This window comes from Staurois parvus, unplaced genomic scaffold (assembly GCF_062004578.1).
Source record: "Staurois parvus isolate SC_StPar_1 unplaced genomic scaffold, SC_StPar_1.0 ptg000017l, whole genome shotgun sequence".
In the NCBI taxonomy this organism is placed as follows: Eukaryota; Metazoa; Chordata; class Amphibia; order Anura; family Ranidae; genus Staurois; species Staurois parvus.
In genome coordinates this window covers 22097062-22116602 of record NW_028317813.1, presented here as the reverse complement: position 1 = coordinate 22116602, position 19541 = coordinate 22097062, and the positions used below count along the sequence as shown (strand labels likewise).

General features: G+C 39.8%; 1 protein-coding gene across 1 annotated transcript in view; it reads right to left on the bottom strand.

The window, feature by feature from the left end:
• The window catches only part of LOC149473404 (uncharacterized), a 133124-nt gene that overhangs the window by 31116 nt on the left and 82467 nt on the right, over positions 1 to 19541 (bottom strand). Inside the window, exon 2 of the mRNA XM_089681285.1 lies at positions 6613 to 6765. Coding sequence (XP_089537411.1) covers positions 6613 to 6765 — 153 coding nt within the window. The remainder of the gene's footprint in view (positions 1 to 6612; positions 6766 to 19541) is intronic.

Here is a 19541-nt window from a genome sequence, read left to right as displayed (position 1 = left end):
TAAATTTTGGTTAAAATGTATTCTGCTACATTTCTTTGGTGAAAATACCCCACATTAGTGTATATTATTTAGTCTGTAGGAAAGTTATAGAGTCCACAAACCAAGGTATATATATCTGACAATTGATCAATCCTGATGTACTGATGGCCAATCTAATTTCTTGTGGCGTGAAAATGCCAGGATAGTACAAATACCCCCACAATGACCCATTTTTGGAAGACAGTCCAAGGTATTTAGTAAGAGGCATGGCGAGTGTTTTGAAGTTGCAATTTTTTGTCAAAATTTTTTGGAAAACGAACAAATTAAAAAAAAAACAATTACAATTTTTTTTTTACATATTGTCACCGTTCCAGTACAACATTATCATATAACTGCTGTGGTGGTGATCAGGGACACTAATGTAAAATAATGTATTGTTTTTATGATCTCATTACTTGGACAATCTGTCTTGCAAAAAAACGCAGATTACAATGTACCAGCACTGCTAGCACTGGAAACGTCAGCTAACTACTTTCTGCTTTTACTGAAAGGCAATTTTTTTAAGTAAGTGCAAAATTATTTTTGTTAATGTGATTCAGTCCTATATTCCATCTGATGCTATACGCTACAGTTAGTAATGTGTGGGCAATGGGAGAAACGCGTGGGAACTACTGAAACTTCTAAAGTTATTTCCATTGGTGACATATTTAGCTGGTAATATTGATGTCACATTGCTTTTATAGGCCAATCACCCATAATTACTCTTGAAGGTACGTACAAGTACTGTAGGTCACAAAACTTTCTGTTAAGTAAGAATTATCCAGTTCCTAGTGTTTGTTAATGCAGGCTCTTTTTAATTAAGTAAATATGGAATATTAAATATGAATATGAATATTTTTAAATTGTCATCAAGCAGGTAAACAGTTGTTTTCTAAAGGCTTAGGCCCCATGTACATGGAACACTTCTGAATGATGTTAACTGACTGCTGGAAAACGTAGGTTAAAAAACGTCTGTTTAGCCACGTTTGCATAACACGTTTATAAGCGTTTGTGCGTTTGCGTTTAGAAGCGTTTTTTAAAGATAAGCGCAGGAAAACCTGAATGCCCAGAATGCACTGAAAAGTGGTAAATTATTAACTATTTCAGACTGTTTCAGAGAAATACAGAGAGTAGAAGCAGAGACAGTAGTAAGTGTTAAGATTAACTTAGGTGTGAGTTGCTCATTAACATTTCTTTTGTTTCCAAAGGTGGGAAGGTGTCTGGTGGAGTGAGTCATTAAGGCCACCTGGCAGGGTTCTTCATAAAGAATTTGAGGTGGGAATGGTCATTAACATATCTTTTGTTTCCAAGGGTGGGAGAGGTCTGAGGTGTGAATTGGTCAGTACAATGTGTGACAAGCTTGGTAGGAACATCCTGTGTTCAGTGTTTTGTCCATCTGAATACCTTGAAAACGCTTTGCATGCATTTTTCATGATGAAAAAAGGCTCTGGACAGCATCGGGCACTAAAAAAATTCAAACTCAAATGCTTATAAACGCGATTTGCCACGTTTAGCCACGTTTTGCTTTTGAAACGCTGATAAAATTGACTACTGAACACAAGTTTTTCTGCGTTCAAAAAAAAAGCTGTAAACTCAAATGCCTATAAATGACTGTAAACGAAGATGTGTACATAAACACATAGGAAAACATTAGGGTGAGTTCAGGGGCTGCTGAAAAAAACGCTGAACAGCTCCTAAATGTGAGTTTATCAGCTGCAGTGTACAAGAGCCCTTAAACTTCTGCTACCATTGTGGAACAGACCTAGAAAGTGGGGAGATGGGAATTTACACTACTGCTGAATAGACGTATGCAATTCATTTAGTTATGAATCAAAATTTGGACACAGTTTTCATTATTTAGAGATTCGGAAGTATCCGAATCTCCAAATCACAATAGTAATGAATTTCAATTAATCTGAAATAAATTTTAAGGAAAACAACAAATTTGTTCATATTCATTCATTTGGAACTGAGGGTTTTGTAAGTTCAATAAAATTGTCACGCTCTGTATGATTGGCCAAAGCCAAAGTGAAGTAAAACATCAAAGTCGCTTCGAAATCGTAAGGAAGTCACATGGAAGTCTTGTCAAAGTCACAAGCAAGTTGCATCAAAGTCACAACAAAGTCGCTGAAATAACATAATGACATTAAAAATTTATCCGAATCTTATGAAATAACTTCTGAAAATACAAATCAATTCAGAACAACGAATATACAAAACAAATTCAAACATACAATAAAAATTCTGAAAATGAATCATTCTAAAATAACATATATGATTAAACAAAATGGTTGACTTACAAATGAATCTGAAACTAAACTAAAGACATTTTTTCATGGTGCATATCGCTACTGCTGAATGACTCGAAGGAGAGTCAGACACTCTCTGCAACTCTGCTAGTGGTATCATTTGCTGTGGTTACACATAAGCTGCCAACAAGTATGCAGGAAATTCAAGGTGTTTCTATATTAGACAGCCCAACATGCTTTGTAAACTGAGTATAATTTATTCTCCCTGCTAAAAAAGGCTTATTTGCACATATTAAAATATTATAAAAGATACATCACATTATAAACATGCAATATGTAAAATAAGCTTGACTTAAACATTTTACCTTTCGCATTCAAAAACATAGGGCAAAGACTTTGAGCGGTGACCAGTCCATCTCTGATATAACTGGGGTACAGTGAAAGCTGATTGGTTGCTCTAAGTTTCCATGTTTTTGCACATAATCAGTGCAAATTGAAGTTTGCACCACCATTTGTCACCTCTTCCATTTTGCCAGTAATTGGCAACCCTGATTTTGCTCTAGATTGCCTGGACTCTAAATTTTGCCCATTCCACAAATATTTTCAGATTAATGGACTTTAGGACAGCCAGGACAGCTAATGCCTGGAAAATCATATTCACAATGCAATCTAAAGTTGACCTTTCATTACTCTTATGGCAGGCCTATCAGATCAGGCTTTTTCTACTTTCCATACATCTCAAACAGGTAAATTCTCAGGACCCTTTGTCTTTCGAATATAACTAACTGTAAGGTCCATACTCAAACATGGCCTCTCTATTATCTACATTGCACTTACTTCTCCCCCTAATAACTATGCGCCACCTTTCCTGACAGAGTAGGAGAACAATCAACAATTCTCACCTGAGCAAAGGAAATATATTCTCCATTTTGCACATAACTCTTCCATGTCATCCACACTTTAGTTACAATTTACTAACCAGATGGTAAAGGGGCCTGGTGAGATTACATTGAATGTTCCCTGATGCTGACAACACCTGCTGGAGATGCAGGGGTTCTAGGAGTATGTTACTGTGACAGACCCAACCAGGACAGGGGCTTTTGGAGGAGACTAGGGGCTTGCCTTCTACCCACTGATTATGGCCCATGGAGAGAGCAGATCATTCTCTAGTGATGGACAACAATTTGATGAATGCTGGGAGCTAGGCTTGGATTAATTCTCTGAATAAAGATTCCCTTTTGGAGTGGATGCAAAGGTGTAATATTGATCTAGTACAGGTTAATGGTCAGAGGAAATGTGGTGCCTCTCGTGCAGACTGGGTTGGAGAAACTCTTCTACTTGGAACAAAAACATTTATCACCAATCTCCCTCAATAAATCTTTGTAGATAAATTAATTCCACTTTTTCAGACTGTTGGAATACTGTATGAGTTATAATGACTTTTCTGATAGACAGATTATTACAAGTGAAAGCAAACACCTGAAAGACAGCATGAGTAATGCATGTTGTGTATTCATGGATGGGCTTGCTGTTGGGCTTTCTGTGGTGGACTTCCTGATTAATCAAAGCATTGTCTGGGTGCTTGGCTGTTGATTAGCTTACTGTTAATTAGATCACTGTTAGCTGTTGGCTGTACTTTTTACCGTTTGCAGTGCGGGATGGCAGGGGTGGACTGAGAACCCATGGGGCCCCCGGGCAATAGCGGATCATGGGGCCCCTGTGCCCTTGCCCACACTCAAACTACACCCAAAAAAGCCTATGAAAGGTACTAGGGGCATCTTATGGGGCCCCTACTGACCCTGGACCCTCGGGCATTGCCAGAGTGACTGAATGGTCAGTCCGACCCTGTAGGGTGGTTATCCTAATGTGTAATATTTGTTTTTATTGTTCATGTGGGGATTTCCCCTATTTCTGAGTCTATAAAAATCTGTATTTCTGTTCAATAAAGGAGTTCCAAGTTTAAGCAGCTAGGCTAGTGTCGCCTAGTCTTGGGTGCATTGCCCAGCTATAATACTTTGGTCCTGTGTCCCAGCGGCAAGCAAGCAGTCTTTGAGAGAATCACCCAGCTGGGGTGAGAGGCAGTCCGTCATAGTTACTAAATATATTTCGGTCATGCCCACACATCTGGCTGTTTTGGGTTAAGGTCTGTGACCTAATTTCAGAACTTACCGGATTGGCCTTAATGGACAACCCTGTGGTTTATCTTCTATGTCTCAGCTCACTCACAAGGCAGAATTACTTCCACTCTTTGGTAATTCATCTTATTAATGTCACTTGGACCTGAATTTCATACCACTGGAAATCCCCCCTGGCCTCTACGGTTGGTCAGTGGGATGAGACAGAAAACAACACGAAGACCGTTTTTTCAAGACATGGTTCTATTGGACCCAATTTTAAATTATCAGATAAATACTAAGAAATAATGGAAATCACCCCCCCCCCCCTTAGACGATGGGATTGGAGACTGCATTCCCTTTCTTTTCTTCCCTTGAAATCCAAATTCACCCCCCTCCCCTCTTTTCTTTTTTTTCCCTGTATTTTCCCTTTTTATTTCAATCTATTCTTCAAGGATCTATTCTACTGCTTACTCTCGTTAAAAAAAAATTTTCTCTTTCTTTCTTGTCTTGGCTGGTGATGCACTTTTTTTTACTTTTACCAGTAGACTCAATATGTGGTGCTCAATTTTGGTCAAATGTCTGCCTTTGATTCCCCTGCAATGTTATCATCATTGATTGAGATAAATGTGCTGTTGGATAGTGTGATCCCATACGCTTCCATACTGATGATTCTGATACGTTCTATATGTGTGGCTACAGAAAAAAAAGAGCACCATATGCTTCGTAAACCAAGTGTATTTGAATAACCCTGCAATAAAGGTTTATTTGTACAAAAATATTGGAATATTATAAAAGATACATAAGTTTAAAAATGTGTAATATGACTAAAACAATTTTTTTTACTTTCTTATTAAAAAGTAGGGCAAAGACTGTGCAAAATGAAGGGACCAATGCATCTTTGATATATCTGGTATAAGGTGGAAGCTGATTGGTTGCCTTAAAGTGGTTGTAAACCCTTACATATACCCAGTGAAGTGACTGACCTGAGGTGATACACAGACATGAAAAAATCCTCCTACATAAGTTGTATCTGTCTATCTACAGTCTTCTCTTCTTTGTATCTGTTCAAAGTGCTGAATTTTAAAGGTTGTCTGAGCATTCAGAAAAAAGGGTGTGGAGAGTTACAGTCTGCAGAGTTCAGTGAGGAGAGTGAGATTTGAGTGCTGAATGGAGGGAAGGGATACACCCTCCTTCACACAGCACACAGGAACATAAATGAGGCTGTCATACTGCTGGAGGTCACTCCCCTGTCACCATTTTTCTCTTGGTGTCAGGATAACTTGTCAGAAGTTATTCATGCTGATAGCAGAGGAATGAAGAAGCAGGCAGAAATGACACTTAGTGCTCTAAATTGAGACAAGTACACACTAAAGGGGGATATGCTTTGTTCATATTTCATGTCTGAGGTTTACAACCACTGTAAGTTTCCATGTTTTGCATATAGCCAATGCAAATTGCAAGTAGCACCACCATATTAAATACACATTTTAAGTGTAATGTTTTGTTCACAGTTTCTAGTCACTGTGTAGTGAGCATGGACTGGAACATTCATTTTCCTGGGACCTTGTCCCTCCCCCCTTGCCAACATACATGTTAGAGCAAACTAAATGAGATGAAAAAAAACATATGTATCTCTACAATATATCAGCCATGTAAATCCCAGGCAGTGTTATCAGCCCTGCCCAGTTCTTTTTTGCTGGACTACAGAACACCTCACTCTCTCCTTGTCTACACGTAGCATTTTAAAAGAATAAAATATGGGGAAATGTGCATGTATTGCAGAGACGTACTAAATATGTTTTGTTTTTATTTTCCACAGACATACACTTTAAGGAAAAGGTTACATGTGTAACAATGCCTTCTGCAATTCCATTATGTGCAAAATTTCAGCACACGTTTTTCAAGATAACCAATATAAACTCAGCTTTATTTTTTTTTATTTTATTGCATTTGCCCCTATCCCATGAGCTTGAGGAAAATTGACCCTAGAAGTGCCACACAATGCACTTTTTGGACAGACTGTTTTCCCGTGTGAATGGGATTTTTTTTTTTTTTGTTTAGCTAAGCAGAGCTCAGCTAATGGATTCATCAGCCCTGCAGAGATAATGCATGCTTTGAGTGTTGGTTAGGCAAACTGCAGCACCAGGTCCTTTAAAATAGTAAGCACTGAAAAGTATTATGTGGGCAGCCTCAACTACAAGGAAAAATAGCTAATGGCAAGAACGTACCTTCTGAATGTTTGACACATCCATTAGTATCAACTGGCGATGATATAGGGTCTATCAAAGATGGTGATGACATGGATTTTATCTCTTCTCCATCCACTTCATGTTGGGCTGATATTTCCATATCTTCTATTAGCTGTGCATGATGATCATCCCCTGATAAAAGATTATGAAAGCCAAACTTACAAACTGAGTTTACTTTTCTAGAACTGAAATAACAAATTAACATGAATGTGTCCTGATATAAAACATTTCAAAGGTAAACTTTTTAATCTTTTGTAAAGTGTTACCTTTTCACCTGTTACTTGTGTTAGTCTTTATATTACTTACTGTGTACATGTGAAACCCCTTGGATACAGAACCAAGACTGTACCTGGGGTTTCAGTTTCTGATTACTATTCATTTTTTATTCAATCATTATTCAGCCCCAACCACCCTGGTGCCAATATTTGTCCCTACCACTGATCTTTTAAATGCCAGATCATCAGTTTGCAATAAAGGATCTTGCATTTAATATAGCTTAGCACCAGAATGGTGGAGCTTAGAACTGTTTTACCTTTAAAATGTGTTAGGTCAGTGCCAGGATTTTTTTAATTTTATGTACTTTTTTTAACCTTTGTATTATTATATTATATTTATAATATATTTCTCTCATACATATGTGTGTAGTGAAGTATGATTTGACTATAGCCTTCATTCATCTATTTAGTAAACTTAGACAAATATCCCAGAAAAATCCAAGACTTCCTAGAATTAGTATAATGTAACTAGCAAATAATTTATATAGTAGAAGGTGCCAAGAGAAGGATGGCAAAGGCCTGATCCTGAAAATACCAATTTCTATTACACTTTTTAAATCCCACATCTCCCTAGTAATGTGAATAACAGACTGATATATATTTTCTTTACATCCATCAGACAGATGGAGATAGATTGGGAAAAAGTAAATTGTCTGAGTTACTTTAGACAAGCATTATGATTCCAATTGTTATTTTTTCCCACAGTCAAATTATAACACACTACTCATAGAGGAAAATTCAGAAGGCAGAGTGTACAATTAAAAAAAACCACTCTTGTTAGAAATGTTTTGTATACAGGGGCAGACTGACAACTCATGGGGCCCCCGGGCAATAGGGGATCATGGGGCCCCTGTGTCCTTGCCCAAACTCAAAAAAGCCTATGAAAAAGGTACCAGAGGCATCTCATGGGGCCCCCTACTGACCATGGGCCCTCGGGCAGTGCCCGAGTTTCCAAATGGTCAGTCCGCCCCTGTTTGTATATATTGTTAACCTCCCTAGCGGTCTGATTATGTCAATATTTCTGTGCTGAAAAAGGTACATTTTTTTGCATGGAAATATGTTGTTATTTTATTGTAGGCCTGTAATTTTTAGGAATAACTCGCTGAAATCTGTCTAGTAAACATCCCAGGTATGATAAAATTTGAAACACAAAATCATAAATTATAATATAAATAATCATAAAAAATAATAATATAATAATAATACATTTAATTCAACAATATAATCAAACCAAAAACACTGAAATTTGAAATATAGCACCAAGTTCGAACATCACTGAGCAAAGTCGCAAAATCGTTTTCAGTGTCTGATGACGAATTTCCCCACAAATCATTATCACTCAATTCTGCAAGTGGTTCTGATTTACTATCGCTGTTCTCTAGCTAATCTAAAACCGCTTTTGACCTAAAGGGATGCTTTTTGGACGCCATGGACTTTTCTCAGTTTCCAGGCAGAAAGAAAAGTAAAAATGCAGGCAGGGCACAGGACAAAGCACTGGGGACAAAATGTATGTGAAATGCTTTGAAACAGTAATTTTTTTTTAGTGTATTAGCGAATGTCACTTTTTAAAATTTTTTAATTTCCTGCTGGTTCCAGCCCCCGTACGTCCTGTACGTCCCGACGCTCGCTGGGACCGGAACCTGGAAGACGGATGCCGGCATCGGCTGGAGGAGATGGCCGGGGATGCTGCAGGGGGGACATCGCGGGAGTGCATGACAAGGTAAGTACAAGAGGGAATCCCAGAGCAACGCTGCATGGTAATTCCGAGTGTAGCTCGGGGTTACCGCTTTTCGTACTGAAACTTTACCCCAAGCTACACTCGGGAATACCGCCAGGGGGGGTTAAGAGTCCCTCTAAATCAGGGGTGCTCAATCTTTTAAAGAGCGAGAGCCACTTAAGTGGTTTGGTAATCAGTCGCAGGCCACAATAACATGAAATGGTTCCGAATTTTTAATTTTTTTATTTTGAATTGCATAATTAACATTTTCCTCCTATGGTTGCTGACTGCCGGTAGAGGGAAGAGGAGGTGAAGCCTGTTTTTCATTAGTTGCAGGAAGAAAATGAAGGGAATTGGTTCCTGTATATGCCACCCCTCCTGTCAAAGTGTAAAACAGAATGTGACAGGGAGGCCACACAGCTCCCCTGGAGCATGGGATGGGGTCACTAGTGTGACACATGATGCTATACTAGTGGCTGGGGGAGGGGAGGTTGTAAAAACATGTCTATACTATGGGGGTTTTACAGCCCTGCCCCCTTCAAACTGCAAATATAAATGAGCCCTTACTGTCCTGAGCCCCCTATAAGGCTGCTTTCACACTGATGCGCTGTGGTTTACCTACACCATGGGTGCAGCACAATGCACCTGCGGCTTTCCTGCGGGTAAGTTGCGCTTTGCCATAGACTTCTATTATATCTTGCGGGTATTGTGTACTTTTAGAACGTGCACCAAAACTCCTGCAATCAGGAGCTTTGGTGGACTTTCAGAAAATGCACCAAACCTGCAGCATCTAAGAGAAGTATGCTTCCTTGGTTTGAGATCGAGGGCCACATCAGAGGGCTCCAAGGGCGACATGTGGCCCATGAGCCACAGGTTGAGCTCCTATGCTCTAAATAATAGTACCTTCCTAAGAGAGTGTCCATTGTGTTAGGTCATCTTGCCTCTTCTTCCCTGCGTTATGCTGTAGATGTTGGGCTAGGACGGGTGTCGGCAACCCGCGGCTCCAGAGCCGCATGCGGCTCTTTTTCATCTTTGCTGCGGCTCCGGAGCACACTGCCCACCAGGTGACAGGCAATAGGGTTTTAGTGGTCGGCAAGTCGCGGATCGCAAGCCACATGCGGCTCTTCTGTGTGCCGGGCGCCCGCTCCCCTCCCTCCTCTCGGGCGGCCGCCTCAAAAGTCAGGACTCTTTTAATCTGGCCCGCGGAGCGTGGAACATTAGCTGTCAGGATGTAGGCGGGGCAGCCAGGATGTAGGCGGGGCAGCGTGACGAACTCCTCTCACAGTCCGCCCTGAAGACCGGAACACAGCGCGGGAACACAGCGAGAGGAACGCGCGGAGCAAAGGTACGTGAATTGAGACAATATGGGGAATTAATTACTATAAGGGGGATGAATTACTATGGGGGATGAATTATTATATGGAGGATTAATTACTATGGAGGATGAATTACTATATGGGGGATGAATTACTATATGGGGGATGAATTACTATGGAGGATGAATTACTATATGGAGGATGAATTACTATATGGGGGATGAATTACTATATGGGGGATGAATTACTATATGGAGGATGAATTACTATATGGGGGATGAATTACTATATGGGGGATGAATTACTATATGGGGGATGTATTACTATATGGGGGATGAATTACTATGGGGGATGAATTACTATATGGGGGATGAATTACTATGGGGGATGAATTACTATATGGGGGATGAATTACTATGGAGGATGAATTACTATGGAGGATGAATTACTATAGGGGGGATGAATTACTATGGGGGATGAATTACTATGGGGGATGTATTACTATATGGGGGATGAATTACTATGTGGGGGATGAATTACTATAGGGGGGATGAATTACTATAGGGGGGATGAATTACTATAGGGGGGATGAATTACTATGGGGGATGAATTACTATATGGGGGATGAATTACTATAGGGGGGATGAATTACTATAGGGGGGATGAATTACTATAGGGGGGATGAATTACTATGGGGGATGAATTACTATGGGGGATGAATTACTATATGGGGGATGAAGCTAACTGCACGATCCTGTATATAGCATTAAGGTAAGAAACAATATATGCAGTGTCGGATTTGTTTTAAATGTTGCAATGGTTTTGCGGCTCCCAGTCTTTTTTTTCCCTTCGGAAACGGGTCCAAGTGGCTCTTTATGTCTTAAAAGTTGCAGACCCCTGGGCTAGGACATTACTGCCTGATGACCAAAGATGGCCAATTTCCTTCTGATTAATGGCACTGGAATGTCACCTGTAAGGCTGTGTTTCAAACGGCCTCTAAGTTTGATTAGTTATCAAAATATGAAATGGCAGCCTCAGTGCTGAGCTGGTAGAGAGATTCAGCAAATCAGTCAACATGGTAGAATAAGGCAGATTTTGTGCAAAACTGTGTACCTGCACATCTGTCTATATGAGTGAATTAGTATGCTCATCTCTAGCCATTTAATCTACAACAGCTATTTACAACCAGGGTTCCTTGAATTGTCGGTGATTTACCTCCCATTTGATGGTGCCTGCATAGTTCCGGGGCCAACACCACTTGGCAGAGCCAGTCGTATGACAGCAATGATCTTTTTAGCTGTTTGAGCTCCTACTGCATTAAATAAATACCTTTCAGTACAGGCTGGAGTGAAACAATTTTGATCACCTTAAAAATCCATGGTGGACAATCAATTCTTTCCCTGAGATCAAAATCCAGGGGGCATCTAGAGTGGCTGCAGAGTGGTCATGCATGTACGATCTTTCCCTAATCTGACTGTATTTGACTGCAGTAGACAATGATCATCTCCTAGACTTTTGTTCACAATTTAATATTCTTCTTGTAACATATGGTATGTCTGCCAGTACCACATCCATTTGTTAATAGATCAGTTGTCCTTATTTCAGTTTCAATAGACTTTTTAATTAAACTCCAGTTCCCTTTTCTGCCCCATTGGGGAGATTACCCTTCCTGTCCAGTAGACACAACAGAAAGTGAGAGAAAACCTTCCAAAGTGAGGGATGGCCGTACTACCATTGCAACAAGTGTCTACGTTGGAATATTTCCCTTTTATTCCTGTTCTGGTGACAGCTCCAAATTTTTTGACTTTCCTTCATTTTTAGACCTGGTGATGATGGGTAATAGGACAACTAGAGTGATACTCTGCAATGGGAACACAGAAATTAATAAAAAAAAATGAGAGGGATTATAACTCAAAATGTTCAACACTAAAAAAATTTTGGGTTTGAATAAACTTTCAGTGCTATTAAGGTAATGCTTAGATCTTCTGCAGAGCATGGGGTGATTAGACTACAAGCTCCTCTGTGGCCATGGCAAAAGTTCAAGTTATAGTATTCTCTGTAATGTATAAATGGGTCAAGGGGAAAAGGAGTGTTTTCTTTGGCTTTGTAGATTAGTGTGACCACTCTAGCTCTCTCTCTGTGGTTTTACAGGTATACAGACCAGTGCATAGAGGTTTCACGGTTGCGGCTCATGTATGAGGTGACAAGAACAAACAAGACCGCAGTGCTAATGAGCAGCTCTTGGTTCATATTCATATATATGCTATTCTGCATGTAAGTTGCACAGATATAAACTATATTTTGAAAAACTACTCATCTCATCACTATGGTAAACTTTTGTTCACCACAATTTACTATTCTTCCACATCCACTTGTAGATATATCAGTTGTCCTAATTTAAGTTCCAATTAACTTTTTAATTTTAAACTCTGTAGCAAACTTGCTCATCAGAGATGGATGCGGAGTTCCCCTTTTTTCTATTAGGAGTATGCCTCAGTCCTTTATTCTCCTTCCCCCTCCCTTCCTGAGAGGCACAGTGACAGATGGTGGGCTGGTTATGGGTCAACAGCAGGTTAAGGCATCCTTAGTTCGGTGCCGAGCAGTCTGCGAAAGTGTAGCCTTCCTCACCTAAGTCATGATAAGGCCAGTGTTCCTCAGAGAATTGGGAAGCACTGACCCAAGAACCTGTGTAGGCTCACACATCATAAAACAGATAAGGCAGCTTCTCCCAGGAATTGAAAGAGATTGTAACCTCATAAAACCTAACAGTTAAAGGTGACAGAATGAAATGAACATTCCTCAAGTCAGGTTTTCCCCTATGTTTCATGTCATGGATTATGACAGATGTTGGTTCTAATTCAGAGTTCGCCAGACTGACCCCTCCCTGAACAGCGTATTGGTCAGTTACTCAGCGCCATTCCCCCTGCTGGGGGGCTTTTAAAAACTGAGGTAACAGGCCTAAAGGGATAAGCAAAAGACATTCCCCTAAATTTAACATCGTAACAGCAGGAGATCAAAGACCCTTTTCGCTCTGCAACTTGGATCTGCTTACCTTAAGGCTGAACATGGCAAGTAACTTAACCTTTTAACTTCTCCCTGTTATCTCTTTGCTGTGCTGGCTGTTTTCTATGTATATATAAATATATACCTTAGTTACATTTTCTTTGTAAATATTTTATTGCACCTGTTTGACTCTTTTAGTAATAAATCTTTCTTTCTGAAAGTGTTAAACTGTTTCTAAGTGCTTACTTGCAATTCACGAATTCCTGCCTTTTGAAGAGACGCTACTGTGTTTGTTTAATCCTCTGCCCAATTGGCCTGCGGTGACCGTATTGGACAGGAGACTTTTCAACCATTACAGTGTACATTGGATAAAGAGAGTTTCCCCTTTCTCTGTACAAAAAGGGGAGGTGGCAGTGAAGGGTTAGTTGCGTGATTAACCCGACCCAGTAACAAGCGCATTCAGGCTGCCGGTGCGTCGATTGTGTTCCATTAGCTGGACAATCGTTGTGCAGGGCGCAGCTGAGTGTGGCATTGTTACGCACGTCACATCACGGTTTTAGATCGACCGGTCTTTTGGTCAGAAGTTTGGTGAGAAGGTCTGGGGTCTGACACCGCGGGCGTGACGTATTATTGTTGGTCGCGGTCGTGCGATTGTCGCATGTTGAGGGTGGCGATCGGGCGACCGTGACAAACTCCTCTTCCCTTTCCTGTCCAGTAGACACAACAGAAAATGAGAGAAAACCTTTCCAAAGTGAGTGATGGCCTTTCTTAGTTATTGTCATTGCAACAAGTGTCTCCATCGGAACAATTCCCTTGCATTCCTCTTCTGGTAACAGCTCCAAATTTTAGAGTTTCCTTCACTTTTAGCCCTGGTGATGATGGGTACCCTGGACAACCAGGGTGATACTTCTCAATGGGAAGACAGAAAGTAATAAAAAAAAAGAGAGGGATTATAACTCAAATAAAAAACTTTGGCTTTAAATAAACTTTTAGTGCTATCAAGGTAAAGCTTAGATCTACTGCAGAGCATGGGGTGATTAGACTACAAGCTGCTTTGTGGCAATGGATAAAGTTCAACTTGACTGTTATTGTATTCTCTGTAATGTATAAATGGGTCAAGGGGAAAAGGAGTGTTTTCTTTGGCTTTGTAGATTAGTGTGACCACTCTAGCTCTCTCTCTGTGGTTTTACAGGTACACAGACCAGTGCATAGAGGTTTCACGGTTGCGGCTCATGTATGAGGTGACAAGAACAGACAAGACCGCAGTGCTAATGAGCAGCTCTTGCTTCATATTCATATATATGCTATTCTGTATATATTTTGCACAGATACGAACTATATGTTAAAAAAACTTAAGTTTAAATACATCAAATATTCTCTTGACAGCACCATAATCATTTACATCTTTTCTTCTCAGAAAATGAGTCTATTCAATCTGAAAAGCCAAATAATGTCCAGGCTTATTCTTTCTTTAGATGTTTAATTATTACAGATTTACTTTACTGGTGCCCTGTATTTATTACCACTGCTATTAATTAAAGGGGGCAACAATAATTTTTGTGTTATTAATTGATGTGCATGTAAAATGGTGTGTGGAAGAATTTTGGATGATGGCACCTGCTGCTCCTGCATCAATGTAGATTGTTAGAGCATCACTTTCTGTGGAACCAGTGGCCTTGGTTTTTCTACTGTGACGTGAAAACTAGGTCATGATATCACTATCTGTAAGTAGGTGAAAAATTTCTGAAGTGTGGTTGAAGCAATTACCTCCTTAAAGGTAATTAAACAATATTTCCAAGCAATTTTTTTTTCTGTATGGCCGATTAGTGATTTTAACAGATTTGAGGCCAGACTGACTAAAAACAGCTGAATTTATACAAAGTTTCAAATACTTTGTGGACCTACAGACTGTGCTACTCTAATAATCTAAACAACATCAGCAATTAGTTACTACTCTCCCACAATTTCCACCAAATTCACAGTGACATATCGTAAAAACACAGCACACAATGTGGTGGATTTACTAAAGGCAAAACGACTGTGCAGTCTGCAAGTGCAGTTGCTCCAGAGCTTAGTAAATGAGGGGAAGATCTGCTGATCTAATCATATGTAAGCAAAAATGCTGTTTTGTTTTTATTTTCCTTACATTCGATTGGGTATTTTTTGCAATCTCATACACTATGCTTTGGAGTAACTGCACTTGCAAAGTACACAGTCTATTTGCCTTTACTAAATTAACCCCAATCTGTTTTCAAGTCTTATATGTCTATTCTGTAAAAATTATACCTTGTGGAAACAATAATGCATCAGTGTTATCTTAAGTATTATTTTATTTTCTGCAACGTATTAATATAAATCTTTTCTAAGAGAAATATTATTGCTGCCTTAGAAAAGCAATACTTGCATGGCTGTTAAGCTGACTTACTTGGGTTTATGTACTTAGGCTGGAGAGTGCAAAATGAGGCTCACTTCTGCATATAAACCAATCAGCTTCCAGGTTTTATTGCCAAAGTTTAAATGAACAAGCTGAGGTTAGAAGCTGATTGGTTTCTGTGCAGAAGTGAGCCTGATTTTGCACTCTCCAGCTTTAGTAAATAAACCCCACTATGTCAATGAAATAATTCAGAATAATTCTTTACAACGTTACTGTATTTTATTTATTACAGGTGTTTATATAGCACTGACAATTTACATATTGGAAAGTCACATCAATCCCTGCCTTCAAGGAGCTTATAGTATAACTCATATGCATACAAATACTAGGCCAATTTAGGCAGGAACCAGTTAACATACCAGCATGTTTTGCAAGCATAGGTAGATCATGAAACATCTTGCAGGTAGTGTCCTGGCTGGAATTTGAATCAAGACCCTTAGTGCTGCAAGGCAGCAATGCCAACAACTAAGCCATTGCATGACATACATAAACTATAGTGGATGAAGATGCTGACCATTTGTTTGGGGCTTGAAACAACCTAATCTGTCACATCTGTCCTGCCTGCTGTTGGCTGTTGCCCCTGGCAAAATAGAGGGTCTCTCAAACGTTGTGGTACTTGACATGTTAAAGTCAAGTGCATGGTAATGTCTTGTCTGATATTTATAAAAATGAAGCGCAAGATAGATAGTATATGGCATTACTTGATAGTAGTGGACTGTGTGTTTTTTTTATCTGTGTCTCCATTTCATAATATTTTTCTCACTTCCTGTTCATGTGACAGTTGTCACCAACACCAGAATTGTCTCCAGTGGGAACAAACGCACCACACATCTGTCAGATTTTTTTGCTATATGTGTTAGGGCTCTTTCACACAGAGCTCCTCCACTACGTTCAGTAGGGGAACAGTAAGCAGATATCCTGCTGAAACTGAGCTGACTAGGACAGATGTAATTTTTTTTCTGTTTGTGTCCAAGGGCAGACTTGTGATAGCTCTATGGGCAGCCGGATGTAAATAGACTTGTGTCCGTTTTCATGAAACTGCCTCTGATCCATTATGTTTAGGTACAGAAAAATGGAAAAGGATTCAGCCCTTTTCTATTTTGTTTTCTGCACATGGACATACTCAATGGTAAGTGGATATGAATGAACCATTTCACCAAGTCCATTTACATCAGCCTGCCCATAGAGCTGCATGGAGCTTTCGATCAGGTCCATCTGAAAAACTGACAGGTGGACCTGATCAGAAAAGCCCTTGTGAAAGGACCCTTACCATTACTTCTCTTTTCATCTCTGTGACCGTGGTCAGTAAGAAAATAATTCTCTCTAGAAGTAATATACAATGCAGTAACAATCATTTTAAACTGGTGGTGAAGGGCTAGAACATCTGTCAAATTGTTATTGATGTCAGCCCTTGTTTTGGGGAGATTCTCATCAGGAAATGCTATCTCAGATGAATCAGGCCATATCTTTATTAAGTACATGTTCTGATAACAGCTTCTTTCAGAGGTTCCTCATTTTTGTTTATCTGGAACCATCTGAAACATTAATATTAAAAGCAATGCTTTAGAATAGTCAGTGTTTACTACTGTCACCTACAGCTATGTAGCTATGTACAGTATATAAGCCTACATTCTCTGGGTGGTTTGTAAATTATCTGCATGGCAAATGAGTGTGAGAATTGAACATTTCTCAAACTCCTCTCATTCTCTGGGGAGTCTGTGAAAGCCAGTCAGGCAGGCTGTATAAAGTGCACACACAAGGCACCCAAACCTCAAAGAAATTCCCCACTGCCTAATATAATCATACATAAACACACTGAAAATTGCTATATCATATAACAAATTTTTTGCTATTGCCATGTTGTTGACCTTTTATGTAGATCGTGCTTCAGTCTAACAACAATTGTTTATAAGATGAACCATTTCACTTAGCTCATTTAACTAATGTTGCTTTATTTAAAACATTCAGTAATTGATTTAAATGTCTGTTACAATGTTCTTCAGAACTACACTGGCAATCTGGTAAATACAAAAAGCGTTGGTTCAATTTTTGGAATATCTGTGTATAAAAAAGTAACCTACCCCAGTATATGGCAGGAACCTTATCATTTCTTTAAATAAACCTGTGCCCCACCAAATGTGTAGTAGGAACCTTTCAGCAGCTTGGTTGGAAACATTGGTAGGCTTTGGAAATGGGCTAACCAGAAGGTTCCTTGAGTAGCTGTATGATCTGGACTCAGCTTTGGAGTGTGTTAGATGTCAATAGGGTATAGACATTGAAAATAGGATGTCAATGTGGTGTGTTACTAAGATACTTTTTCTAAAAAGGTGTGTATGGTCTGTCAAAACCTGTAATATGAGTGGGGATAGTGAGAATCTAACTGAGGATCTGAGTTGTAAATATGACCATCATGGATGTTTGTCTTCTTCTAATATGTAATTTAATGCCATATGGACCATGATTGTTCCATCACAGAAGAAAGCTCCAGTCACTAGTCTCTTTTGATTGACCAAGAGTGGAGGAAATCGGCCTGTATGCCTTGAAGAAAGGAGGTGTTATCTTTAAAAGGAATCATTGTGTCCATCTGCGAGGAGTTAGCAAAAGTTCCTACAGGCTTAGAAGAAACGTTTTAGAACAGAACAGATCAGTGGGTGAAATAGAATGTCATAGGCCAGATACTTGCGTGATGGTAGACATTGTAGAGGGAAGTTTGTGAAAGATTACTCTAGAGCAGGGGTCTCCAAACTCCAGACAGTGGCTATTGAGAGTAGGAAAGGTCCAGGTCAGTGGAAAAAGCAATGTCCCATCATTGGTGTGGGAGGAATAGTGCCTTATCATTGGTGTTAGTGGGAAGGATAGCATCCCATCTTTGGTATCAATTAGAGGAATAGTTCCCTGTCACTGGTGTCAGTGGGTAGAATAGTGCCTCATCATTGGTGTCAGTACTAAGAATACTGCCTTATCACTGGTGTCAGTGGGAGGAATAGTGCCTCATCATTGGTGTCAGTAGGAAGAATATTGTCCCATAATTGGTGTCAGTGGGAGGAATAGTGCCCTATCTCTGATGTCAGTGGGAGAAATAGTGCCTCATCATTGGTGTCAGTGAGAGGTATAGTGTCCCATTTTTGATATCAATCAGAGGAATAGTGTCCCATTTTTGGTGTCAGTGGGAGGAATAATGTCCCATCACTGGTGTCAGTGGGTAGAATAGTGTCCTGTCGTTGGTGTCAGTGGAAGTAATAAAGCCCCGCCTTTGGTGTCAGTGGGAGGGATAGTGTCCCATCTTTGGTATCAATGAGAGGAATAGTGCTCTATCACTGGTGTCAGTGGGTAGAATAGTGCCTCATCATTGGTGTCAGTGGGGGGTATAGTGTCCCATCTTTGGTATCAATGAGAGGAATAGTGTCCCATTGTCAGTGTCAATGGGAGGAATAGTGAACCATCATTGGTGCCAGTGAAGGGAAAATTATGCCCCATTGTTGATATCAGTGGATGAAACGGTGCCCCAAAGGCCAGATAAAAGAAAGCAAAGGACCACATCTGGCCCCAGTTTGGAGACTACTTCTCTACAGCAACCTAATCCTTATGAGTGATGGGAATGTACCAGTCTACAATTATAGTGAGTAGAGAGGTCCAATTATACTCATGGAGGTTGAGGAGTCCCAATTCTCTTTGAGTTTTCGTTCATAAGTCATTCAAAATTTTTTCAGGGTTGTTATTTTCCCCAAAGAAAAGCCATAAAAAGTGCATGGAGAGTGATGAAAAGGGTATTTTTGTGTGCCTATAGGTATGGCTTGAATAGTGTATAGGATCCTAGGGAGAATGTTCATTTTATAATGGCTGATCTGCCAAATCATGAGAATTGACTTTTATCTCATTGTTGAATATTTCATTCAATTTCCCGTGAAAGTGCATTAAAGGTGAATACGTATAGATTTGTGTGTTTAATTGGGAGTTGTGGCCCAAGATATGTGACAGCTGTCTGTTTCCATGTAAAGGGGAATTCCTATTGACATTGAGTGACTGTCATCTGACAGGTTGAGATTCAGGGAATAGGACTTGGAATAGTTGATTTTAAGATTTGAGAGGGTACCAAAGTTTTCGAAACCTGCCATAAGGTTGGGTAGAGTATTCAGTGGTGTGGCCAAGAAGGATAGCAAGTC